Source organism: Paroedura picta, chromosome 1, assembly GCF_049243985.1.
Source record: "Paroedura picta isolate Pp20150507F chromosome 1, Ppicta_v3.0, whole genome shotgun sequence".
Classification (NCBI taxonomy): Eukaryota; Metazoa; Chordata; class Lepidosauria; order Squamata; family Gekkonidae; genus Paroedura; species Paroedura picta.
In genome coordinates, this window is record NC_135369.1 from 109,854,323 (window position 1) to 109,880,943 (window position 26,621).

Consider the following 26,621-nt stretch of genomic DNA (forward strand, 5'->3'; position numbering starts at 1 on the left):
GGGGAGAATCAGGGTGGTCAGGAGAATCAGGAGGAGGAGCTGGGTATCATCAACATAATGGTGACAACCCAGCCTGAACTTCCACACCAGTTGGGCAAGAGGTCGCATGAAGATGTTGAATAGAATAGGAGAGAGAACTGCTCCCCAAAGGACTCCACATGCAAGCTGGTGGCAGTTTGATGAACTCTCTGCTACTCTCTGCAGTCCCTGAGAAAGGAGGTCAGCCATTGAAAGGCAGTCCCCTGAATCCCAGTACTGGTGAGGCGGGGAGCTAGAAGCTCACCTATCTGATTCCAGAACACCTTGCCACAGTGATCTGTGCAATGGTAACCCCTATAAGAGATTACTGCAACTCACTCACTGTACATTTTAATATTATTTGGTATCATATTCATAAATTTGGGCTCTAATACAAATCTTATTTTTAATATCTTTTGCATCTTATCATGAATCAAATCCCAATATTTCCTAGCATTCTGACAGGTCCACCACATAGGGTAAAATGCATTTGTATCTTGACATTTCCAATATTTCCCACTATAACCCTTAGTAAATCTTGCTATATCTCAAGGAGCAATTATACCATCTATAATACATTTTATACATTTGATGCCCAGTACATTTTATCTCATTAACTCACAATGTCTCCCATTGGTCCATACTTTTATTCTCCCCGAAATTCTGAGACCATTTTATCATACAATCCTTAACTTGTTCTGTTTTGCAATCATATTGCTAGAACAACATATATTTTACCTAGCAAAAGTTTTACATCACCCATTCTCAATTCTTCATAAGCAGTTTTTTCTCTCTTAAATGACCACCTTCTTTTTAAGTTCTTTTCATTTTGAGACTCTTTAATAATAAAGTAGCCAGGATATATCCTTTCCTTATTTCTTGACAATTTGCTAGTCTTTTATTTTCCCTTCTCTATTCACCATGCTCTCACGAGTTAAGGTGTCCGTTTTCATGACTAGTATTGTGACCCAGGGTCTATACTGGCTCTGCCAGTAAACCTCCTGAGGGCATCTGGGTTTGGATCACTGCGTGGCATGTTGGACTGAATGGGATACTGGCCTGATCCACCATAACCTCGCTTCTCTTCTTAAACTCATTGCTGTTCCTTATAGGGCTGCCCGCAAAGTCTGACAAGATCACCGCTAATAAATGGGGCGAAATCCTGTCCCTTTAAATATAAAAAAAGAGGCAAACATTTCTGAGTGAGGTAATTTCCGATTGCAACTTTTAGTCAAGAAGTGAGCAATGCCTGCCCATCAGATGCCACTGAAGAGAAGTTGCTTCTTGTGGGGTACCGGAGGAATCGCCTGTCGGTGTGCCTACTGAGACATGCTCAGTAGCTGTGGCTGAAGCTGCTGTGTCGCCTTTGCCCTTTCCTGTGGAGACTCTACAACTACAGCTCCGCTTTGGAAGCAGAGGCTCTGGGACCGGGCTTCCCTCCCCTTGTTTTCTTTCCCGCTATGGGTAGTCATGAAGCTGCGGCGGTGGAAACGGACCCGTTCCCAGGTGCGTGTGAAGTGATCTCAGAGGGCATCCCGTTTTGCCATAGACGGCCGCCTTCCTTCGGAAGCTTCTCAGGGTCCCGCAGTCCGGCATGGCTCACTTCAGTGGGGCGGGGGCTGCCGAGCAGTCCGGCCGCCGAGCAGCAAGCCGCCTTGGCACCAGCTTTGCCGCTCGGGCGATAGAGCTGTCTGGAACAAGGTGGCCATCATCCACCATGTGTGGCGGGGCTGTGTTAGTGGAACAGGGCTGGGAATGGATTCTTTTGGGGGTGTCGTCTGTGAGGAGTTTCTGCCCTTAATTTGACTTTGGACGCAGTTACAAACGGTAGAGGGGCAGGTCTGCTCTCCCCCTTGGCTGTTTCTGCCTTGAAAGAGACCCTGCTTTTTGAGGAAAGCATTCGGACCGGGAAGAACCCCCGTGGGAAGAGTAGAGCCCATGCTCAGTGTGCCGGCCCCTTCTGTTCGGGTCTGGCAGGTGCCGAGGAAGACCTTTCTCCTCCCGTTGCGTGTCATGGCCGGCGGACATTGTACCTTCAAGGCTAAGTTAACTGGCCGAGAGAGGACACTTTCCTCACAGAACTGGACATATCTCTTTAAGGATAGTGGAAAGGGCTCCCGGGATAGGTTTCTCTTTCCTTGGCTGCTTGCATGTTATAGGAGATCTCAGTATTATTCTTTCTCTTGCCATTGAGAGAGGATTGCCTGTTTTGCTTTGGCTTTAGGAAAAGAATGTGCCAAGCTGTTTAATCCATTCTTTAAGGCAAAATAAATCACTTGACCAGACGCCATCATTAAGCAGATGATTTTGAAATGTTGTTTTATTTTCGCCAAAGCTTTATAAAAAGAATGTGCTAGATTTGTTTACATTAGAGCCTCTTGGATAGGGTGGATGACCAAAGATTACAAAATCTTTTACCTTCCTTGCTTACCTTATCCATTTAGCAATCCTTTCTGATTTCAAAATGGCTCTTGAACATATGTTACACCCACTGGCTTCTTGAAGATCCGGCTAAAATATAGGCTTTAATTTCTTTGATGTATGAGAAGGCACATTTTGGGATATTATTTATTATTGTGACGGGAGATTTATTGGGTTGGGCAAGGACTTATTTTAGTATACATCATTTAAAAAAATTTTTTTTCATATTTGTTGACCGCCACTCCCTGACTACGCTGACTCATGGCGGTTCACAGTAAAAATTTTAAAACCCACATAAAATGCACAAAAATACAATATAAAACAATATTTGCGGCAAACAAATTCTATAACCTTCCCCCTCCCACCCATCCCATCCCATCCCATCCCGCCCAGGGGAGGGTATCTTCTGGTAATGTCATGCCTATGGGGCCAGTACCGGGAGGTAACCCGATCTTCACCTGGCCTCAACTGAAGACCTGGTGGAAGAGCTCTATCTTATAGGCCTGCAGAACTCTGATAGCTCTTCCGGGAGCTCATTCCACCAGGTCGGGACAACCAACTGATTCACATAGAAACTGTTATTAAGTATTGTGGGATATATTATTGAGCTCTGAACAAGCAGGTAATATCTCTGTTCGGTTTCCTCTGTAGCAGAATTTATCCTGATACTTCAGTACTATTTTTACTACTTGCCTGAATTATAAAAGTTGCATTTACAAGTTGCTTGTTTCCTATTTTGAAAGTTGTTGGTCTGAAAGCTCCTTATTTTGCATGTTCTAATATAAATATTTTATTCCTAAGACAATGATAGACCAGAAGTTACCAATGAAGAATCTAGAAGGCTCAGGAAAGAACAGATTTTTGTATTGGCAGCAACAGCATCTATTAACTTCAGTTCAATGATTTGCTACTCAGTTCTGGGACCCTTTTTTCCAAAAGAGGTAAACTGAATGTAATATTGGTGTTCTAACACACAAATCTCAGTGTTAGGAACACATGATGTTTGATCTTCATCACTGGTAACCAAAAAACACATTCCTTTTTCCATTTTTTAAGTTTCCTTCCCTGGACTCTCCCCTTCATGCTATTCCGTTGAGAATATTCATCCAGCCTGACATACACAAGCAATATTATCTTCAAATTGTTTGAATATGATCTGTTATATGGAAACTAATGAAGCAGCAAATAGAACTTGATAGGGTTTGAAGAAATCAGTAACCCAACCGCTCAAGACTCTCAGTTTAACTCTGTGTGAACGTCCAGTATTTTCAGACATACTTCTTCATTCAAAAAAATTGGGTTTAGATTTTCCTCTGTATTGTGAAAAATCTCACTTAATTTTACAGTATCAAAACAGCAGGGGATGGGAACAAAGAAAATAATGTTCATATCTGTTATAAGATGCATATGATATAACTTTCTGAGTTATGCTAAGGATGATGTTACAGAAAACCAAGATTCTGTTTTTGATTGTACAGTCAACTGAATGTGGGCCATTTCATTAACTGTGGGAAGTTAGGTGGAACTGTGGCTTAAAATTAGTGTATTCTCCACAATTAGACTTAATGATATTTTGTGTAACAGACATGAACAGTCTAGCTTATTCCTTTGTGCCACCCTTATTACTATACAGACTAAGATACTAGTTGTGTTTTTGTGAGGGGAGAGTGGAGTGTTGGGAGATCAAAGGCAATGATCTGTGAGCAGCATCTTGGTTTGCCTCAGACACAGTGCATGTAGTTTAATCATGGTCATGCACTGTGTCTGAGGCAAATCAATGTGAAGGAAATAAATCCTACTATCAGAACTCAGTTTTAGCCGGTTCACACTGGGGTTCAGTTATAGAAGCTGTTCTATAACCTTCAGTTATAGAAGGAAGAGAGTGTCTGTAATTTGGAACAAGAATATACTTTCAGATCCGAAAGCACAGTTTGGAAGCAAGCCTGACCACTCAATTGAAAAGTTTATTAAGTATTTAGCACAGTTCCTGTCAGGAGGACTAACAATAATCCTTAAAAATAATTTTAGAAAAAAGAATCACAAGCCAATAAAATAACAGAGGACTTATTCTTCCTTCTACTAGCTATCTACAAAACAAGGAATCTGCCTTAGGAAGCTATCTAAAAACTTGCAGAATAGCTCTCAACATTTTCAGGAATGCTTTTTCAGAGAGTGACATCCACCCCTATCCCCTAAAAGCCTAAAGCTGGGTGGAGGAGAATGATGCAAACTGCTTTGGGTTCCCATAGGGAAAGGTTTGGTATAAATGAAATAAATATGTGCAAGAATGGAGTTGATTACTTGAGTTGCAACATGGGTCTATGTTGGGAGTAATAGTCCTTAAGGTATGTCCCAAGTTGTGAAGGGCTTTAAAGTTTTTTTTTTTTTTTTTAAGCAGCAATATTTTGAATTAACTGACATTTTCAAAATAGCTGCCAAGGCAATCCATGAAGAGCATATTATGAAAACATAGTCTTCATATTACTGTATATAATATGTATAAAGCAAATAAAGCACTAATAGGCCACCATATTAATTTGTTTTCTAACAAAAGAACAGGGTCTAACAGAGACCCTCCTGTGTGTGTGTATTAAGTGAAAAGGGAAAGGGCCTACACCAAGGCAAAATGAAAATGAAAAAAACAAACTGATGTAGAAAGAAGCATTCCTCTTAATAAAACAGTAAGGGGTGTTGGGGTGGGCTCAGTCTGTGATGAGGAAGGGCAACAATTGGTCCCCTGGACTGACAGGCGGAGGGGCCATTCGGAAGGCGCGAAGCGCCTTCCGATTGGCCCCTCACCAGGACAGACCAAAATTCCATCCAGCCAGAGTCAATCTGGAGAAATGGCTGCCAGTCTGCTCCTGACCACCAAAGGGAGAGGAGGTCAGCAGGGCTGCCAAGGGGATGAGAATGGAGGCTTGGACAGGCTGTGCCAGCCCTTTTCACCCCAAGGCTGTCCTAACTGTCATGTCCAACTGCAAATAGCCTCAGAACCCTGACAGAGCTGGCAGGAGGCTGCAGAGTGCTCCCCTTCCCCCCCTTCAGGCCTGCTGCGAAGGAGCCTCTGACAGGCCCTGACTGAGGGGAGGGAGGCCTTTCTGAGAGCAACGCAGGAGAGTCTGAGGGCCTTCCTTTTTTTGGGGGGGAGACTTTCCCTTTCTGCCAAACAGTTGCCTGACAGGGAGGTCACAGAAAAGCCCCTTCTCACTTAAAATACTGCTCTGCCCGGAGGTTAGACACAGCCAAGCCATGTGTCTTTCTTCTTTGCAACTCTCTGCAGGTTTGAGGCCACTGCACACCGTTATTCTGCAGATGAAACTGGTGTTTTTGTCTCCTGTTTCATCTGCACAACAACCCTGTGCAGTAGGCTTCAACATTCAACCCCCATGCCCTTACAGACTGGACAACTCCTCCCCTTCCTCTTCCCACTGCCAAGCTCTAGCACCCGTTGTATTCCTGGATACAACGGGCTTTGCCCCTAGTCTTTAATAATTGTATAACCCATATGTATTTCAAGCACAGTTCAGTCAGGGAAATCATATGAATTACTATATAAAAGATATATAAAACATCTTTAAAAAATACAGAACAGAGCATTCACAGCGTACAGTTCATAACTGTTAATATCTCGACAACTGAACCAGCATTCATATATTCTATCTTCATCATCATACCACATAAAATGTGAAGGGTATTTTGGACAATGTTCTGGCCCTTTGATTGGCCATCAAGGGGGAAGGCACCCCCCCCCACAGCCACTTAGAAGAGCTGGCACGCAGTTGGGAACCACCAGGGGGCCTATGACTGGCCCTCACTGGGAGACATCTCCACATATAGAATAATGGCCCTTCCCCAGTGAGGGCAAATCAGAGGTCTGCCATATCATCTGAATGCTCTTCAGACTGAGGAGGATGACCTGTCACTAAGTGAGGCCGCACCCCACCATATTCCCTTCCTGCCCTTCTGGCTTACCTCCTGACCCTGAAGGGGGGCATCAACTGCTGTCCAAACTGTGCTTTGTGCCACCTGCCTCACTCTCCCTGGCCTCATGGCCCCTGGAAAGCCACAGAAGGGTGTACAGGTGTGTTCTGTGTCACCAGACTCCTGGGCATCACAATATGCCATCCCCCCACCCTGTGCTCTCTGGTAGGGAATTTCCACAAATTAGCAAAAATAGCGTCACACCTGTGGAATGGTGAAGGGCTAAATTATATCGCGCCTCCCAGGCCCTCCTCACCTTTTTGCTGTCTTGCCTTTGTCTGTCTTCTTTTCACATGTCTTACCCTCCTCATCTGCTGCTGGAAGAGACAGAAGAGAGCAACGTGCCTGTCATTCAATTCAGGCAACCAATCCCCTTTCTCCAACAGTTTAAAGGTCCTGCATTTTTTAAAATTTATATGACTCTGTTGCAATGCCTATGCATAGGATCGTAGATGCATAGTGCTTTTTGGACCCCTTTTTGGGATCATGAGTCTTTTGATAAATTAAAAAATTATATAATTCCTGACTTTGGGGGGTGGGGGAGAAAACTTTCAAGAGGTATGCTTTGTTGAATAAAATATTCTTTTATTTCTGGCATCGTCTACACATGTGTCCACCTATTCGTTGCTCCAGGCATGTCACCATTTTAAAAAAGAAATCCCCATCCCCAGGAACAAGGGAGAGGGAGACAGGTGCAAGAGTGGGATGAAGCAGGCGACTTTACCGCAGTTGAGCCTCCATACCTTCTTTCTGCTGGTTGCCTGCTGGTTGCTCTCCTGTAGCTAGCACTTTTTAGGTTGGTGAATCCACTTTATGCGATTCCCAAATAAGCATTTTAAAATGGAGGATGTAGTGAGCTGTCAGCTGGATGTCACCCAGGGGATTGTGTGCAGGGGGCAGAATATTCAGCTTGCAGTCAACTGGCATGACACTACATTTAACAGGTGCGGAAATGCCCATAGATTTGTCAACTCTACTGCATTTGTTCTAATTCCTCAGACAGGGATTCTTCATCTGAAGGATTTGCAATATACATTCCTGGGATGACACTACCCCTGAAAGGAAGAAGCAGATTAACAAACCTAGATGTATTCTCAGAAATAACATGTAACAAGACAGGGCAAAGGAAAACAGTATTTTATTTATTTATTTATTTATCATACTTATATACCGCCCTCCCCGGAGGCTCAGGGCGGTTAGAACTCTACTAGTTGTTAACAGTGGCTCAGACCAGACCAATTCATCTTTAATGGTCCACAGCCCATCTCTCCCATATATAGGCCATAGGTAGCCTTATTTATAGGCAACTTTCTGACCTAAAACTGTTTCTTTTCTATAACAATGAGCTATCTAATGATAGCATAAACTCAAGAACCAGACTCTGCAATAAACCTAGATTCCAGGTCCTCACACGCACAGGTCCTCACACGCACACTTAAGAAACATGATCACAGAACCTAATAACATTAAATGTACTGTTCACTGGATCATCCTCCAGTGTGATGCATGCCATGAGGTGTCAACAGTGCCATTCTACTCTCTGTATTAGACAAGTAGGTCCATCCCTATGAGAAGAATAAATGGACAGTAATACGACATTTAAAAATTGTAGTATTCATAAACCAGTGGGTGAGCATTTCAATATTCTAGGCATTCTTGATTATACTAAGGAGCTCAGCTGTAGTTCTGTAACTTCCTATTTTGTCAGTTTATATCGCACTCTTTCAGACATGCTAAATGATGCAATTTCAGTTCACCTCAGTGACCATTTACAAGTGGATTTTGTCATTTCATACAGTGAAGTCCGGTTGCAAAATGCATTGAAAATGTATTATTTAATGTGCGTGGAAGTTCCAGAAATTCATTTGGTCTTCCACTAGATTCCATGTTAATCCTATTTTGCTGTATAATTTTGCTGTATAATAACAGATAAACATGGTTCCAGCCATTATGAGTGAACTGCTTACTCAGTTGGTTGAATCTGGTTTTAAACTAGCCTCTAACAGCCTAATAGATGCATACACCACACAGCTGAGCATCCAGATTCACAAAAGGTTTGGGTGGTATAAGTTCTGATAGCCTCTAAGGTAGGGGTCCCCAACTATTGTGAGCCTCTGGAATTTTGACAAGGAGCTGGAGCCAACCACAAGATGTCAGGGAGTGAGGTCGTATGTAATGCTGGAGTAGATTCTCAATGTTTTAGATAAGAAGGTCTGTTTAACGGGATGCCTTTTTAAATGAACATACTTCTTAAAAATATTTCCTTGCAGATATGCAGCTTACCTTGAATCATGCAGTAAAGATCCTTGTGTTGTTGTGGCAGGGGCAGCCAAAGCAGTCTTTTAAAAACCTGCACATCGAATCAAATGTGATGCTGGGCTAAAGCCCTACTTGAGCCCACCCTCTTTCTAAAATCTCCTTGTTGAGGACCCCTGCTTTTAAGGTGCTACTGGATTGCTGGTTTGCTTTGGCCCTAACAAAATCCCAGGCTCTTAACTAAGTTTCTTAGAGCAGGATTCACCTCCTCAAGGGCAACACATTCCTATCCAGAACAGCATGTTTGCAAATCAGCGGTGTTCCCGTCTTCCTTAGATTCAGTTTCAGCTTGTTCTCCCCCTGACCCTTGACCATGGCAGGCAAGGCACTGACACAGGGCAGAGATATGAGTCACGGCATTGGGGTGTCCGTGCCCTTTTTTGTAGCAAATTGTATGTGTAGCAGCTGTTATAGAGAACACAAAAGTTGTTGACATGGGTATACAAAAGCCTTGCTGGGACCTTTTCCACACCGGGGGGAAATGGAGCAATGGCCTTAATGCTCCATGAACTTGCCAGCATTTCACACAGAAATCATGGGATTCAGGTGCAGTGCTCCCTGTTTTTTGTGGGTTTGGGCAATACGATTCATCTGGCTTGCCTTCAGAACCCTTCTGATGCTGTTCAATAAATGTCTGGATTCTATTATAGTTGTGCCTGTTTTAATGCTTTCTGGACAACAAAACAAAATCAGAGTCCAGTGGCACCTTTAAGACCAACAAAGATTTATTCAAGGCATGAGCTTTCGAGTACAAGCACTCTTCCTCAGACTCAGAGAGTACTTGAGCTCGGAAGCTCACGCCTTGAATAAATCTTTGTTGGTCTTAAAGGTGCCACTGGACACTGATTTTGTTTTGTTGTGCTGCTTCAGACCAACATGGCTACCCACTTGAATGCTTTCTGGGTTATTATTGAATATTGCCATGTGACTTCTTTCTCTTTTCCTCCACTTATGTAGAAATCAGCTGATTTTTGTGATTGATTTGCTGTTGTATTGCAATAGGCTAGAGCAGTCTTGAATAAACTTGTGTTAAGGGGCAAGCGTAGGGTTGTATTTCTCTGGCCATATAGTAGTTTCCCACATGGCATGAGTATGCTTGTGTTCTGAGCATTTATGTCTGAAACCTTTTTCTTCCCATTATTTAGGCAGAACAGAAAGGTGCTAGTAATACAATAGTTGGATTCATTTTTGGATGCTTTGCCATATGCAACTTCTTCAGTTCCCTGATAATGGGCAAATATGTGAGTATATTCAGTTGTTTCTGTACTATACAAAATTAGATTTGTTGACTTTCTAAGGACTCACAATACTTTATTCTGGCAGAAGTTTTCATGGATTAGAACCTATTTGTCCAGATGCTATGAATATATCCTAACTATGCAGTCCCTTTTTGTAGGAAATTATTTTTCTTTCCAAACAGCAGGATCAAAGAGTCATGAAATGCAGAAAGTACAGTTTTCAATGTAACTGGGTAAACTTCAGATCTGCTTAAAAATAGAAACCATTCACTAGGTAGGTTACACTGGCTAACATCTGCAATGATGGGGAATCATAGATTTTGTTAGGATACTTGCTGTAACAGTGAGATAAAAATGCTAAAGAGGTAGTGTGAAACTTTCTAATAAATAGCAATTCAGTTGCTTCACAATGGAGTCTCCTGAAGTTATTTTGTAAAAGCAGAGAGTTTTGAATCAGAAGAACGTCCTGGTAGATTAAAATATTTTCCTACTGGTTTCTGAATATTGTAACTTTTCATGTCATGTTTGTGCCTATTTATCCTTTAATAAGGAAGGACTGAACTGCTTGTCCTATGTAGTCGGCAAAAGAACATTGTCACTGCAAGGTGACATATCACATTGAAGGCTGGACAAATGGATGAAGCTTAAGATGGTATAGTATAGTTGATAAGGAAATGTGTTCTAGAATATACAGTAATGTTTGATGTTATATATGGGCAGCCATTAGAGGTGAAACTGATCTCCAGGTAAAATTGACTGATTTTGAAGCCATGTTCCCTTGGCAGGAAAATAAACTCCACAACATGGATAGTAACTGGAATGAATACTGTAGCTCTATCATAGAATCATAGAATCATAGAGTTGGAAGGGGCCATGGAGGCCATCTAGTCCAACCCCCTGCTCAACGCAGGATCAGCCCAAAGCATCCTAAAGCATCCAAGAAAAGTGTGCATCCAACCTTTGCTTGAAGACTGCCAGTGAGGGGGAGCTCACCACCTCCTTAGGCAGCCTATTCCACTGCTGAACTACTCTGACTGAAAATTTTCCCCCCTGATATCTAGCCTATATCGTTGTACTTGTAGTTTAAACCCATTACTGCGTGTCCTTTCCTCTATCGAGCCTTCCTACAGCCTAAGAAATCTTTCCTCCTACTGAAGTTATCATTTCTGTTGCAGATAACCTGAAAGATCCCTTGGGGTTTACTAAGATTTTTTGAGCATGGTCTTGCTAGTACTGATACAGGGTGATAGTTAAATATTCACAGTTTCTCTTTGCATTGAAGGGTAAAGTATTTATTTTCATTTTCTGTAAAGCTTCTACTTTCCCTCAATTTTCAGTTTCATTTCTAAGGTTAAAATTCTAGTGTTCATGAAGATAACAGTTTCTTGAAGACTATCATAGTCCTTTTCAACCCCTTGTCTAGTTCTACAGTTTTTGAAATGGGATAATGAGCTAGATCTAAATCTGAGGAGGACCAGGGAAAATTTTTCAAGCTCTTTCTTTTTCTTCTAAAGCTCTGGTATTAGTAACATAACTTCTGACATTGTTGCTTCTGATATTGAGAGCCAGTTTGGTGTAGTGGTTAGGAGTGCGGACTTCTAATCTGGCATGCTGGGTTCGATTCTGCACTCCCCCCACATGCAACCAGCTGGGTGACCAGGCAGTGATATCAGCGCTCTCTCAGGTTCACCCACCCCACAGGGTGTCTGTTGTGGGGAGAGGAATGGGAAGGCAACTGTAAGCCGCTTTGAGCCTCCTTCGGGTAGGGAAAAGCGGCATATAAGAACCAACTCTTCTTCTTCTTCTTGCTTACCCAATACAGATTGTCCAGATTGGAGCAAAATTTATGTTTATTTCTGGAATGTTTGTGTCAGGATGTGTAACCATTCTCTTTGGGTGAGTGCATTTCATTTTCTTTTTGAATATGTTACTAATATAGGATATATTTAAAAGTAAAAGTTTTAAAACTTTGGCTTGCAGAAGTGGTGTTAAGAATGAAAACTGCTTCTGCTAAACTTTTATTCTGTTGAAAAAGACACTGAAATTCCTCCCTCTTCCTATGCTGTAAAATGGCAAAGCCTTTTCTTACCTAGAGTTCTTGTAAACCTGATATATTTGAGGTCAACATTTATTGGTTCTTTCATATTGAGAGTCGATGTGTATCGTACAACTTAAGCTTTCATGGAATAGTGCTCATTAGAAGCATGAAGTGTAACCATCACTTGGCATAAAACCAGGTGAATGTTATTACTTGCTGGGCCCTCTGGCCTCCCTTGGTGTTACATTATGAAGTTCAAATAAACAAGTTCCTGTCAGAAGTGTAGGTGCCCATCTGAGTGGTGTCAGAACATACTTGATATTTCTATGCATAATAAACTTAGGATCTGAATTAATTTTTAATTTTTACCCCCTTAGCTTGTTGGACAGAGCACCTGATGGGCCGATATTTATAGGACTATGTTTTTTGGTTCGATCAATTGATGCAGTTGGGTTTGCAGCAGCAATGACAGCTTCATTTTCTATTCTCGCAAAAACCTTTCCTAACAACATAGCTACAATTCTGGTAAGTATTGCTGCAGGGGTAACATATATGACACTTAACATTGCAGCCACCAATGTAATGATGTCATCAGGGCTTTTATTTATTTTGCTAGATGATTATTCATGTGAACTCAAGTCAGACATGAATGGTTGGATCCCATCTCCATTTTCTATGCATTGAAGTCCTTTTGTGCACAGAACAGTTTCCCTGCCTCCTGCCCACTGCAGCCCTTAATGTTCCTCCAATGCTGTTCATAGAGTTGGGGGATCCCAGGAGCAGCATAACACTATTGACAACTACTCTTTGGGTACATCATGGGGTACCTTGTAAAAAGCCTTACTAAAATCCAGGTAAACAACAACCATTGAATTTCAACAATCTAGTAAGTCTGTCACTTAGTCAAGGAAAGAAACCAGGTTGGTCCCACAAGACCTTTTGAAAACAAATCTGTGCTGACTTCCCTGAATCATCAAGTTGTCCTTCAGATGTCTGCAGATCATGCCCTTTTAATATCTGTTCCATTATCTTCCCCACAACAGAGGTCAGATTCACTGGCCTGTTGTTTCCTGGGTCATCTTTTCTCCCATTTTTGAAGATTGGGATAACATTCGCTCTCCTCCAGTCTTCTGGCACCTCTCCAGTACTCCTGTCAAGCGCACAGGAAACTCACAACAAAACTTATTCAAAAGAAAAATAGTTTTATTGATTAGCACTACACGCAATGGACTGAAAAGTCAAATCTGACTAGAAGCCAGATTTGCCTCAGCTTATCAATACATTTCTCCCGCCCAAAGCTTGACAGTTCCCAAGGGGGGGAGGTGAGTGAGAAAAGACATATGTGAAAGCAAAACAGGATTCCAAACTCCCATCCTTGAAAGAGGTGACAAACAACCCTTTCCGCCCATAACAAGATAAGGTTAACATAACATCACTATTCTATTTTATTGCTTACAAACTACAAGGCCGGGACTAGCAGGCGCCGGGCCCCATCTAGTAATATAACTGACATGGAGGAACTCAGGCTAATTTATGACAGAGATTCTACAATCCTGACATCCCTCCGCATTAAAACTAACTTCACTCCCCCACCTAGCCGGCATCAACCGGGCGAGGACAATCAGGGAATGCTCGATGGAAAGCCCGGAGAAGGCGGGGTGCCTTCACATTCCCAGCCTCAACCCACTCTTTATCCCCAGAGGGGAAATCCTTCCAATCGACCAAATATTGAAGGCGACCCTTATGCAATCGAGAGTCTAAGATTTGGTTGACTTCATAGTGGGTGTCCTTATCGATGTAAATTGGAACAGGCATAGATGGAGGAGGGTGCCACTCGTCCGGGGCTGGAGCTCTTCGCAGCAGGCTGGAATGAAAAACCGGATGCACATTCCTATAAGTTTTTGGCAAAGCTAGCTCCACAGTCACATTATTTATCAGTTTCACCACTTTAAATGGCCCCACATACTTTGGGCCAAGTTTCTTGGACTTCTGCTGACACCTTAAGTTCTTAGTAGACAGGTAGGCTAGGTCACCCACTTTCCAATCAGGAGCAGGTACCCTCTTTTTATCAGCTTGAGCCTTATAGGCATGTTTGGCTTCTTTGAGGCTAGCAACGATCTCTGGCCAGCCCATACTGATGGATGCTGCCCATTTGTTTATGTCAGGAACCTCCGTGGAGCTAAGTCCCCAGGTGGGGGCTGACATTAAATCAGTTCCGTACACCACCTTGAAAGGCGATACCCCAGTTGAGGAGTGGACTCCATTGTTATAGGCGAACTCAGCAAGTGGCAGCAAGGAAACCCAGTCATCCTGCTGGTGATTGATGAAACAGCGTAAATACTGTTCCAGGATTTGGTTTACTCTTTCGGTCTGGCCATTTGACTCCGGGTGATAGCCTGAGGTGAGGGCTTGCTCCACACCTAATAGTTTAAGAAGCTCCCTCCAGAACTTGGAAACGAACTGGGGGCCCCGATCCGTCAAAACACGTGTCGGGATCCCGTGCAGACGTACCACGTGTTTAATAAACAGAGAGGCCAGTTTTGGTGCTGAGGGCACGCCCGTACAGGGGATGAAATGAGCCTGTTTGGAAAAAGCATCCACTACTACCCATATGACAGTGTTCCCTTGGCTGGGGGGAAGGTCTGTAATAAAGTCCATAGTCACATCAGTCCATGGACGTGAGGGGGTGGGCTGTGGTTGCAAAAGTCCCTTCTTCTTGCCCCCAATTGGTTTCGAGGCAATACAAATGGGGCACCCCTGCACATATTTCTCCACATCTTTACGTAAGGATGGCCACCAATACTGTCTCCTGACCAGGTGCAGAGTTTTCACACTCTCTGCACTCTTTATTGACTTGATGTCAAGCGCACAGGAAACTCACAACAAAACTTATTCAAAAGAAAAATAGTTTTATTGATTAGCACTACACGCAATGGACTGAAAAGTCAAATCTGACTAGAAGCCAGATTTGCCTCAGCTTATCAATACATTTCTCCCGCCCAAAGCTTGACAGTTCCCAAGGGGGGGAGGTGAGTGAGAAAAGACATATGTGAAAGCAAAACAGGATTCCAAACTCCCATCCTTGAAAGAGGTGACAAACAACCCTTTCCGCCCATAACAAGATAAGGTTAACATAACATCACTATTCTATTTTATTGCTTACAAACTACAAGGCCGGGACTAGCAGGCGCCGGGCCCCATCTAGTAATATAACTGACATGGAGGAACTCAGGCTAATTTATGACAGAGATTCTACAATCCTGACATCTCCAAGAGGTCCTTAAGATGATGGACAAGGATCTGTAAGCTCTCCAGAAAGTTCTTTGAGCACTCCACTTCCAATAACAGAAGAATCTTGTAATCAGTCTGGTACTACACAGATAGAATAGAGTGTTCTCCATCTTAGATCACACATACAGGCTAGAGAATCTAATGGAAGTGTTTGTTAAGAACTGCACCACACCGGAATTGAAGCTATGTCACATTCTGATAACCTTGGTGTATTCTTAATGCACTGAAACATTTGAGAAAAAATTCAGCAAAGAGCTTATTCTTGGAGGAAGTACGCATGAAACTAATTGGACAAAGTCTTTTTTATTGAGGAGTTGTTATGGCCTATGAAATCATTAAAGTCAAATAATACACATCAGGGTGATGTTTCAGGATGTTAAATGTTTAGTAGCCTCAATACATGTGCTGTGTCATATCCGTTTCTTTAAGAAACCAGTATCTCATTATCTTGAAATGCAGACTGATTATGATTACATTTTTTAAAAAGCATTATCAAAGCTTATGAGGGCATACTTGCATTCTTATAGTTTTCAGTCAAAGGTAACTGTTCTGTTTCCATTCTTTATATTATCCAAGTGTGTCCCCTATCTGTGGTTACTTAAATCCGCAGATTTGGGCCACACTTGTACTAAACAGATTTTTCTGAAAACCTTGGGTGACCTCCCAAGTTTACAGAAAAATCTGTAATTAAAAACAACAACAACAAACATCCACGAACAAATATGGGGCTAACCCCTCCCCCTATAAAATAGTATTCTCTATGCAAGCATAGATAAAGCTCTTACTTCTTGCCTTTTGCATGCTGAAGCAGGCAAGGAAGTGGCAAAGCAGTTCAGGGGCTGCAGTGGACCTGGAGGTAGCTGCAAGAGAAGGTGGGGGCTGCAATGGTGAGGAATTGGGGGAAGTAGAGATGGGATTTTCCCCACACAAGTCTCGTGGGCCCCCACTTTTATAGTGGCAGGTGATTTCCCATGGGAAGTTATCTCTAGTCATTATTTTCTTGATTTTGAGTCAGGCTTGTAATATACTTATCATGGTGCAGGTCTCGGCATCAGGGTCCACCTCCTGAAATTCCTCCTGTTACTTCTAGTACAGTTGATTCATCCCCTCCTTTTCCCCTTCCATTTTTCTTTCTGCCCCATCTCTCCTGCCATACTCTCAGAAGAGCCGTAGGGAATCCATATGGATACATTCACTGTGATGAAAATGACAGCAATGATTGATCTCATGTATGATCTCTGGAATTCAGAGGTATGTTCCTCCAAGGAACTCGGGACACGCATATAGTCATTGTCTCCACTAGTTTTATTCCCACTATTACCCTCTGGTGTACCCAATGAGTTTCATCGAAGAGTAAGAGTCTGAATCCAAGTGTTCCCAGTCCTAGGTTGGACACAATAATGCTACACCACATTTCTGTCTCTAACATTGTGATTTTAATATATTGTTATGAATTCTTTTTTTCAGGGCAGTCTGGAAATCTTTACTGGGCTGGGACTAGTGCTGGGTCCACCTATTGGTGGCTTTTTATACCAGTCATTTGGCTATGAAGTCCCTTTCATTGTACTTGGATGTATAGTGCTGCTTATGGTGCCTCTGAACATATATCTCTTACCAAGCTATGGTGAGTTCCTATTCCTTTATGGTTTCAGGTTGGGTTGGTCAGGAGGGAAAAAGAAAGAAAACCAGATTATTTAACACGAAATTCCTTTCCTGGAGCCTGTTGTCACTCTAAATAAAAATCTGGTATTAGAAACAGATTGTAGCTCAGCTCACAGGCAATGTATAGACATCATTTGGTCACTGAGAGTATGCTTCCCTTTCTATTATATACCCCAATGCCTTCCCTGGCTTCTGGTATCCAGATGAACATATTATGGTCTATGTGTGTTCTCTTTAGAAACCAACTTCAAATCATAGCTTCAACTTCTAATTTGAATTTGGCTGGCAACCTCCAAGTTGGGCTTAGAGTTCTATGGGAATTACAGTTCTATACTACAGGTATCAGTATCCATGGAGGAAATTGCAGCTTTGGAGGCCAGACTCTGTGGCATCACATCCCTGCTGAACTCCCTCCCCAAATACCACTCCCAAATCCCCAGGCATTTATCAAGCCAAGGCTAGCAACCCTATGTTTATAGTTCTGATTGCTCTCTAGGTATGAGCCCAATAGATGCAGTGGTGACACTACCTGCATCAGCTGCTTCTGCCAAGTAGGAACTGAGAAGGATGGAGCAGAGAGAGCAGTGTTAGGAGGGTAGCAGCAGCTTAAGCTAAACACTGGCCTGGAGATCCCCAGTGGGGGAATAATTTCTCTCTTCCCATTCCTTTCTGCTACAACTGTTACGGTCAATTCCTATGGTAAGAGCCAGCATGGTGTAGTGGTTAAGAGCGGCAGCTTCTAATCCAGCGAGCCAGGTTGGATTCCCTGTTACTCCATGTGCAGCCAGCTTGGTGACCGTGGCCTCATCAGCCCTGAGAGTGCTGTTCTTACAGAGCAGTCCTGCCATGGCTCTGTCAGCCTCACCTACCTCACAGTGTGCCTGTTGTGGGGAGAGGAAGGAAAGATTATTGTAAGCCACTTTGAGACTCCCCTGGGCAGTGAAAAGTGCTAAAACCAACGTGATAAACCGTGATAAAAGTGATAAAAACCAACAGTGGGTCTTCTTCTTTGTCTAAACTATGATTTGCCCAAATTTAGGAAATTGGAGAGGAAATTGTAGCATACTGCCGGGGTAGTAAAAGGGATGGGGAGTGCTTGAGCTGACATGACCAATTCTACACTGGGAACTTCACTGCCCCAGTTCCTGTGTGAGAGCAAAAATCTGAGGTGGACAAAGTGCACCAGGCCAAATGCTCCCCCATGTGGAAGCAGGAAGAGGTGGGGCAACCTGCCCTGGCTCAAACTCCAGCCTGCAGTCCAGCATGGAGCCTCCAGTGTGGAAATGGTCTCAGTAGGTCACACCATGCTTCAACATGTATATGAATGTCAATCTCTACTTCAGTGTGCCATGTTGATGATGATGGTCACAAGCTTAAGTCCATAAAGGCATAGTATGTATGCACTGAGATCTATGCATACATAATAGGGGCATTTTTCTGTACATCCTGGCCACCCCTCAGTCCTCATCAGCAGTTCAAAGATCAATTTTCAATAATACAGGAATGGGAAGCATAACAGAAAGGCCCATTGCTTGTTGTGAGTGATGTGTGGGTTTTTTAATAGCAGCATTTGATGTATGCTAAGACTAGGGAAAGAAAATGTTTTCATAATGTTGAAGATGGCATGAAGGAAAATGTCTATGTGCATTCATCGTATTATATTTGTTAATAAGTTGTTATGTTCCAAAAATCTGAAAAACTTGTATGAATTGAGATAATGACAAGGAAGGAGAGTAAAACACAAAGTAGTCTTTAAATCAACAACATTAGATCTGTATGGCCAAGTGCAGCATTGCCATACTTACCCAAAAGGTTGTGTGGTTTACACATAGCACCATCATGGTGCTATGAAAAAGAGTTGTAAATTGACTCGCAGGCAACCTTCCGCAAAGATAACTTTTTTGTTACTGTTTTGTTGCAGATTCAACTCCTAGCAAAGATTCTTTCTGGAAGCTTATCACTATACCCAAAATTTTACTCCTCTGTTTCACTTTATTTTCACTAAGTGCATCTTTGGGCTTTCTAGATCCAACAATGTCGCTATTTCTCATGGAAAAAGTAGGTGCTACTGGGAGAAAAGCTGAAATGTTAGATAAGATTATTAGATTTTATAAGCCTTCTGGTAAAATATCTGTGGGTCATCACTGGCAGAAGCAACTCTATTGCCTCTAACGGCAGCTTCTTGTTTGGACTTTTTTTGCCTTAGGGTTGGATACAGACAAACATTTCCATGAGCGTAACCCATTTACTTTATTTCAACCTATGAAGTATGATTTCGGCCCCCCTTCCTGTGGCAGTGGACAGGGGATACCAAGAATAGTATTTTGTGAACCATTTTGGGCTGGTATGGGTAGTAAGGGTGTTGTACTCTTATGGTCACTAGTTCTTGTGCTCATAGTTCTTCTTATCTTTACAGCAATCCTGGGAGGTAGGTTAGCCTGATAAGTGGTAACTGGGCAATCAATGAAGTTCATGGCTGTGCAGAGATTTAAATCTAAGTCCACTAAGGCTTAGCCTTACATTTAAACCAATAATCCACATTGTATACAGCACCCACAATTCCCTCCAAAATGTTCCCATTCTTTTAATAATGGAACCTAGTATGTGTATGCCTTACTTTCCTTCTTCCTCTGAAAATGATTGGTGTTCTGGGATGTCCTATCAGGGTAAGAATTATGGAGTGGAGGTGATAGAATTTAGTAAGGAATCTTAAAGCATCATTCATGTGTAACAATATGCTTCTTTTCTTCTTTCTTCTTGTAGTTCCATATGCCAGTTGGTTATGTAGGATTTGCGTTTCTGGGTTTAGCTCTCTCTTATTCCTTATCTTCACCTTTGCTTGGTTTTCTGAGTGATAAAAAGCCGGTGAGTACAAAGAGCCCGAGCCTCTTGTGGCGCAGAGTGGTAAGGCAGTCATCTGAAAACTTTGCCCATGAGGCTGGGAGTTCAATCCCAGCAGCCGGTTCAAGGTTGACTCAGCCTTCCATCCTTCCGAGGTCGGTAAAATGAGTACCCAGCTTGCTGGGGGGTAAACGGTAATGACTGGGGAAGGCACTGGCAAACCACCCCGTATTGAGTCTGCCAAGAAAACGCTGGAGGGCATCACCCCAAGGGTCAGACATGACTCGGTGCTTGCACAGGGGATACCTTTACCTTTACAAAGAGCCCTGCAGCCTTGTCCTACTGCTTTTTTTTTTAACGTTGCAACTGAAGCAATTCAAAGGCTGAATGCTATCAATTCCTGTTCTGAAGGGCCGTGCTGAGGAGCAAGTGGGGGCCAATCTGGGACCTAGGTCTGAAAATAAATGCAGCAGGGAGATGGAAAAAGTACATAGAGGGAGAGACAAATTAATGAAAAAGTGGAGACGAGGGAGGGAAATTAAGGGAAAGAGAAGGAAAGTTTGTTATATCTTGCTACAATGCCTTAACTAATGCTTTGTAAGATCTGGCTAGACTAGGTACAAGGAAACGAAAAAAGAAATGCTGGAAATAGTGTAGCAGCCAACAGCCATGCTGTCTTGTCTTGACTTGCTCCAGTGCTGGCTTGATTGATGAGCATGTAAGCAGGATATGTTAGCAAGTTTAGTTCAGTCTTGGAGAAAGTCAAGTCTAGCTGGTAGCTCAAACTTCTGTGCACCACTTGTAGCTGCAGCCAAAACGGTAGTTAAAAATCAATTGAAAGATATGAGCTGACTTCAAGGGTGTTCCAGCTGACCTGTGCCCCTGATTATACCCTGGTGTGGTCCCTCCCCTCCCCAAACTCTGCCCTCTCCAGGTGATTGTATCAGAGAGTGATAGCCAGATGTAGAAGCTTCTACAGGGTGCATGCTCTCTCTGCAAACAGATAGAGATGGAAAAACAGTTGCAATATAGGTTTAAAACTGCTCCTTTAAACTCCATCTAGAATTACAAGAATGATTGGAAAGTAGAATTCTGAGGATGCCGCAGGCTTTGTAATGAACCAGGCCTCCACACACAAATGCAATCTTAAATGCCACCGTTCTTCCTTGGAATGTGGGAAGTTATATTTTTGACACTTTTATTTGATCTGAACCTATTTTGGTCAAGGTTGAGTTCCTCAGCTATCTCTTGATTCTTTGCAGTCTTCAAGGAAGTGGCTGTTGATCGTTGGAGGCTTCCTGACAGCATTATGCTATTTTCTGCTGGGACCAGCTCCTGTCTTGCACATTGAAAGGTACCAAATGCTATGGTGGTCTTGCTGACATGAAGTTATCCTGCAGTGTTTACATTTACGAAAACATCCATTCCAAATGCTTCCTGTTGGTGCCAACTAGATAATTTTTGTCACTTTGCTATTTGTGTTTTTCTCTTTTGTACTGGTTGTTGTACTTATTAGAAACATGCATTTTTAAAAGAAAAAATCTGCCAATTACTTGCACACTTGGAATTAAGTCCTGTTTAACCTGGTGTGACTTGCCTCTGAGTGAACATGCATAGAATTGTGTTGTAAGTCAAGAGATGTATTTTACCTTATTAGTTTTTTCTCCAATAAGCACATATGGGTATCTGGGGAGAGAGAGGAAATTATTCCATTTAATAGTATAAATTCAAATGGACTCATGTGAGTATGTTGCAGTAAAAGCAAAACTTATTAAAGCATAGACTATGATCGACAGCCCATTTTATCAGAAGACCAAAGTAGGGTTGCCAGACACACACACCCCGTGGAGGCGGAGCTTCCCTGCCACTATACCCTACCCCCAACCCCCGATCAGCTGACCAGCAAGAGAGGCTGACCAAGAGAACAAAGAAAGCCTGTCTCATTGCCAGCATAACACAGAAAATGATGTCATCACACCTGCGATGTCTGGGTGACATTCTAGTATTTGAGCAAAAACTCCATGGAAGAAGCCAGTTCTACCATAGAGTTTTTGCCCAAATAGCAGAGTATTGCCTGGATAGTGTGATGACATCACTTCTTGTGTGACACCTAGACCTTTCCCTTTCCCCAACAGTTGCCAGGAGGGACCTGGAAACATAGCCCAAAGTCCGCTATTGAGTTTTATGGCTGAAAAGGGATTTGAACTCAATCTTAGCCCAGCAGTCTTCACTGTAACATGCTGGTTCTCTGGCACATAGTGTCAACATTTAAGAGTCTAAAGTTACTGGTGATAAGCTGCATGAAGCAGTGGACTGTAGGTAGTTTAATTAAGACTCTAGTGAAATATTCTTGCTTCACTGTTTCATTTATTTTAAAATATTTCTTTTGTAGCAAACTGTGGCTCTTTGTGTTAATGCTAGTCATCAATGGTTTTTCCCTTGCCATGAGTGGTATTCCAGCTTTCCCGGAGATACTGTGTTGCGCATAGTAAGTAATATTCTCCTGAAACTTTTTTTTTTGCTTAGACCAGCTTTTTTAATGTCAGGATTGTTTAACTATGCAGCACTGATTACTACAGTCCAGTGCAAATTATGAGGGTGGGAAATTGTCTCTGGGGCAAGAGGTTCTATTAATTCTGTGTTAAAACATCAGCATGGTACATTCTGATTACCATCACCCATGCCTGTATGTGGGACATAGTACACCACAAACCTATTGTTTGCAGGGAGGGCAATAGAAGGAGTTGGCAGTGCCCTTTCTGCTTTAAGCAACGGGGCAACTCTGCCATAGATAATCCCTCCTTGTCGTTATATTGCTAGTTACCAAATATTGAAGCTGTTGCAAGGAATCAATTTGTAACTGTGCAAATTATCTGCTTTTTGTCTTCCCTCCTGCAGTGAGAATGGATTTGAGGAAGGATTAAGCTTGTTAGGATTGATCTCAGGACTCTTTAGTGCAATATGGTCACTTGGGTATGTCATGTCATCTGTCCTGATTATTTGCAGTAAGCTTATCAAGTATGATCAGCATGGAAGAAGTTCACTTCTTTTCCATGCTGCACTTGGAGCTACTAGCTCTTGCTCAGCAGCTGGAGAAAGAAGAGCTGGTTGTCCTGAGCTGAATTTGTCCTGTGATGCATTCTGTGTAGTCATGGAGCATCTGCAAGACATCAGTCAAGTCTTGAGAGTAGCTGAAGAATATTTATCTCCCAATGATACAAAGCAAGCAAAGAACAAATTTAGGTCACTTCTACATGGGCTTACATTATTTGGATGCAGGTGATCAGGAAGGGAGGAGGAGCTTCATGTCCAGTCTCCTTTTTCCTACCATGATTCAGCTGGACAAGCAAATTATGGAGGTGGAACATGGATGAAAAACTACAGAGCAGAGCCTCCTAGCTCTGGGATTCAGAATTTGACTGCCTCTGAACATGACTAACAGCCACTGTTAGATTTCGCTTCCATGAAGCTATCCTTTTTAAAATGTGTCTATGCCTGTGGCCATCATTCTTTGGCAGTGAGTTCTAGATTTTTATTCACTTGTGGTGATTTCATCTAGAAGAAGAAGAGGAAAAAGAAGAGTTGGTTCTTATATGTAACTTTTCTCTATGTGCAGAAAAAGGGCATATAGTTTTGTCTTTGAGTCTGCTAGGAGCAACAGAACACTTTATTCATCAGACTCTTATCTTTGGCTTTCATGAGCTAGTAGTGTGAAGGAGAAAAAATAAATTGATATGTGCGTGGAATGTATTTTTATTTTTTTAAGTTGTATAAAGTATGAAAAAAGATTTGATGCTGCCCACTTAGTAATAAAGAATCCTCTCTCCCACATTCAGCTGTGCCATTTTCTAGATTTCTGTCTGTTAGAGACATGGAGTACAGTACAAGGACTACTGATACTGTTCTTTGGATCCCAAGCAATGTAAATGGATTTTCTCACTCCTGTAGTCAATTCAGCAGTTTTATTCTGTTCTTTTTAGGTCTTTTGTAGGACCAACACTTGGTGGATTCCTAAATGACAAGCTAGGTTTTGAGTCAGCTGCAGCCATACAAGGTGCATGGCCACTATTGAGTGTAAGTAGATCGATATTCTTGACTTGAACTTTTTACTGTGAATCTGAGATGGTTCAAGTGTACTAACAGGCTGTTTTCTATTAAGGGGCTGACTATTGGAGTTTACTATATCTACGAGTCCTCAAGTAGAAAAAGAAGGTACAGTGAATCTTTAAATTATAATCTATTTCTGGACTCATGTTTTGATTTTTTTTTCATATTGCCCACCAGTATCTAATACCAAATGGTTCAATTTATTCTGCTGATTTCTGAAATTTTATTTGGCTTTATTCAAATGCAAACTGAACATGCTGAAATAGCATCATGATTCACTCCAGCCCCACTATTCCTCAAGCTCTGTATTTGCTAGGAGAGGTTGTATATGGGATGGACCCAAAACATTGCTGAAAAAATATTTTTTAATCCTTAATTTATATTGTTTTGAAGCATATGCCTGGCGGCTGGAAGCATCCTACTCTCTAGTCCCCTGTGGGAGGATGATACCATTCGCTAGAGTTTTGCAGGATCCAGGACTCAGTTCAGGTTGTAGGAAAGAGTGATCAGCTCCCTATATAAGCCTTCATTTGATCTCAGGGCTTGGCTCTCCAACCTAACTCACGCTAAGCTTTGGACAGCTCCTTGGAACAAAACTGCTGCTCCAACACAGTCGTTCAGATCCAGCTTGGCCTGTGATAAGAAACCCCATGCCTTCTTGCCTGGCAGACCAGATAGTGAATGAGAAAACCTGTAATGTCATCACATCAAATAACATGCTGTCAATAAAACCATATGTCATCATCACCCAAAATAGCAACATTAATAAATCAGGTAAAGGCAAAAGAGTAAGGCCAAACAATGAAAAATGGCCCTAAGAACAGCACTGTAACAATGCAGGTACTTTTGCCACAAATGCCAAATATCACTGAACTTTGCTTTTCTGAATCCATAAAACATGGCTGAGTGCCATGATGTTGTTTGTGAGCTACCGTCTGTCCATGTCCATGCCCCGCCCATGCCCTTTGGTCAATAACACACATTCAGCTTTGTTAAAGAGTAATGATGAGGATAAAATGGGCATGGATGCTGAGGTCCTGGGGGGATGATGGGTATAAAAATGTATCTGTATTTTTTTCTGTTTTAATAGAGTATGCAAAAACACACTGAAAATCCTGCCAATTTTTTATCTTTTATTGTTTTTAATTCTACATAGATCCTCTCCACAAGATGATCTAGGCACAGAGCAAGAAAGAACTCATCTTTTATCTACTGAAACATAGTTGGAAATATTCCCCATCAGCAGTTTACATCTAATTTTGTGAGGCCTAGAAGCATAACTCACTCATAAAGGGCAGCAAATATCTTTCAGTGTGGAAACCCTGCAAAGAATTTTGAAGCCTATATAACTGTAATGTACTGTTCCATCATTAAAATAACTAATGCCCTTTCTATTTTGGGCATTCCTATGGTGAGTTATTTAAAATGGCTATATCTGGGAGTATTTGTACTGAAGAAATATTTTATACAATGTCTAATTAATATATAGCACAATGTTCCATATGTTTCATAATAATTTACTTTTGTACTTAACACTACCATTGTGCAATTTTTTTTCTAATCTGCTGGTCCAGCTTTTTCAGAACTATAATTTATTCTAGTAAATTTTGTTAATACCTTTTACAGAATACTATGCTGATGATCTAAAGCTATGCATATAATTTAAACACTATATTGAATAAATAAAAATGCTTTTCTCTTTATCTCTCCCCCCTAATTCTGACTCAAACAGCATTTTTTATAGTGGCACTTGTATAATACACCCTAGTTCTTATACTGCATATGCACTCTGATCCAGTACTCTGTGTACTCAGATGTGTGCACACAGTCCTTTCGTTCACTTAGGTAAAAAGGACAGCTCAACACATACATCCCTTTTATATATGTTTTGAACATTTCCCTTCACTTAAATGTGTTGCTTTCTGCTTCTGAGTTGCACTTGTTGAAATGAATTGTGGAGCTTTATCTGCATATGTCTCTGTGATTCAAGAGATGCTGGATAAGTCCTATGAATATTAGAAGACAAGTCTATGGTGAATAGATTAGGAGATTCACAGATTCAGCACTGCTGGTGGAACTCCTGATGGTACATGGGCTTTGGCCCCCACTGTGTAACACTATGTTGGACTCGATGGGCTATTGGCCTGATCTAACATGACTTCTCTTATGACTGGATTTAGCCAGGCCTCTTCTAAGCCATGACTATCCCAAAATGTAGCAACTTTTCACTGCAGCAGTTAGGATATCGTGGTTGGGTAGAGGTTAAATTTTCTGATTGGTTTGGAGAAAAATATAGTTAAAGCAGAAATATTTCCCATTGAAACCAATGGTGGAAGCAACTGAATATCAACACATGTATAATACTTTAAAGGATTTAAAAAAAAAACCTACAACAAATGCTTGGAAAAATTCAGCAAGAAAAAAAAAATGGTTTCCTCTCAAGAATTCTCTCCCCCCCCCCTAAATTTTCTGACAGAAAAATTGAGTGTAGCACTGAGGGGAGGGGAAACTCTTGTAAGCGGATTTCTCTGTAAAAGTATGAAGTTTTTTTTTATTTTTCATAAGGGAAAACCCCCGCAAGTTTTACTTTTTGGAAAAATTGAAATGTTTCTCAAGGCAATGCTTTACTCAAAATACATATTACAAAAATGCATATGTAAACTAATCTACAGGATTGAGTAATAATGTGTGGGGACTGGGGGTATGCA

The 26,621-nt window shown here is 41.8% G+C and overlaps 1 protein-coding gene across 4 annotated transcripts; it reads left to right on the top strand.

The window, feature by feature from the left end:
• Positions 1 to 1,231: 1,231 nt before the first annotated feature.
• Positions 1,232 to 25,569, top strand: SLC18B1 (solute carrier family 18 member B1). Of its 4 annotated transcripts, XM_077352565.1 has the most exons (15): positions 1,232 to 1,524; positions 3,241 to 3,380; positions 6,751 to 6,813; positions 9,882 to 9,977; positions 11,797 to 11,870; positions 12,390 to 12,537; positions 16,771 to 16,927; positions 18,887 to 19,023; positions 19,729 to 19,830; positions 21,069 to 21,160; positions 22,199 to 22,294; positions 22,705 to 22,779; positions 23,787 to 23,880; positions 23,966 to 24,018; positions 25,070 to 25,569. In XM_077352565.1, exons 1-15 carry the CDS (start codon positions 1,479 to 1,481, stop codon positions 25,134 to 25,136), a joined length of 1,440 nt encoding a protein of 479 aa, XP_077208680.1. In that variant the 5' UTR covers positions 1,232 to 1,478; the 3' UTR covers positions 25,137 to 25,569. The 4 variants fall into 4 exon arrangements, with proteins under 4 accessions (XP_077208680.1, XP_077208691.1, XP_077208697.1 ...); XM_077352576.1 differs by lacking the exon at positions 6,751 to 6,813; XM_077352582.1 differs by lacking the exons at positions 3,241 to 3,380; positions 6,751 to 6,813.
• Positions 25,570 to 26,621: the final 1,052 nt, after the last annotated feature.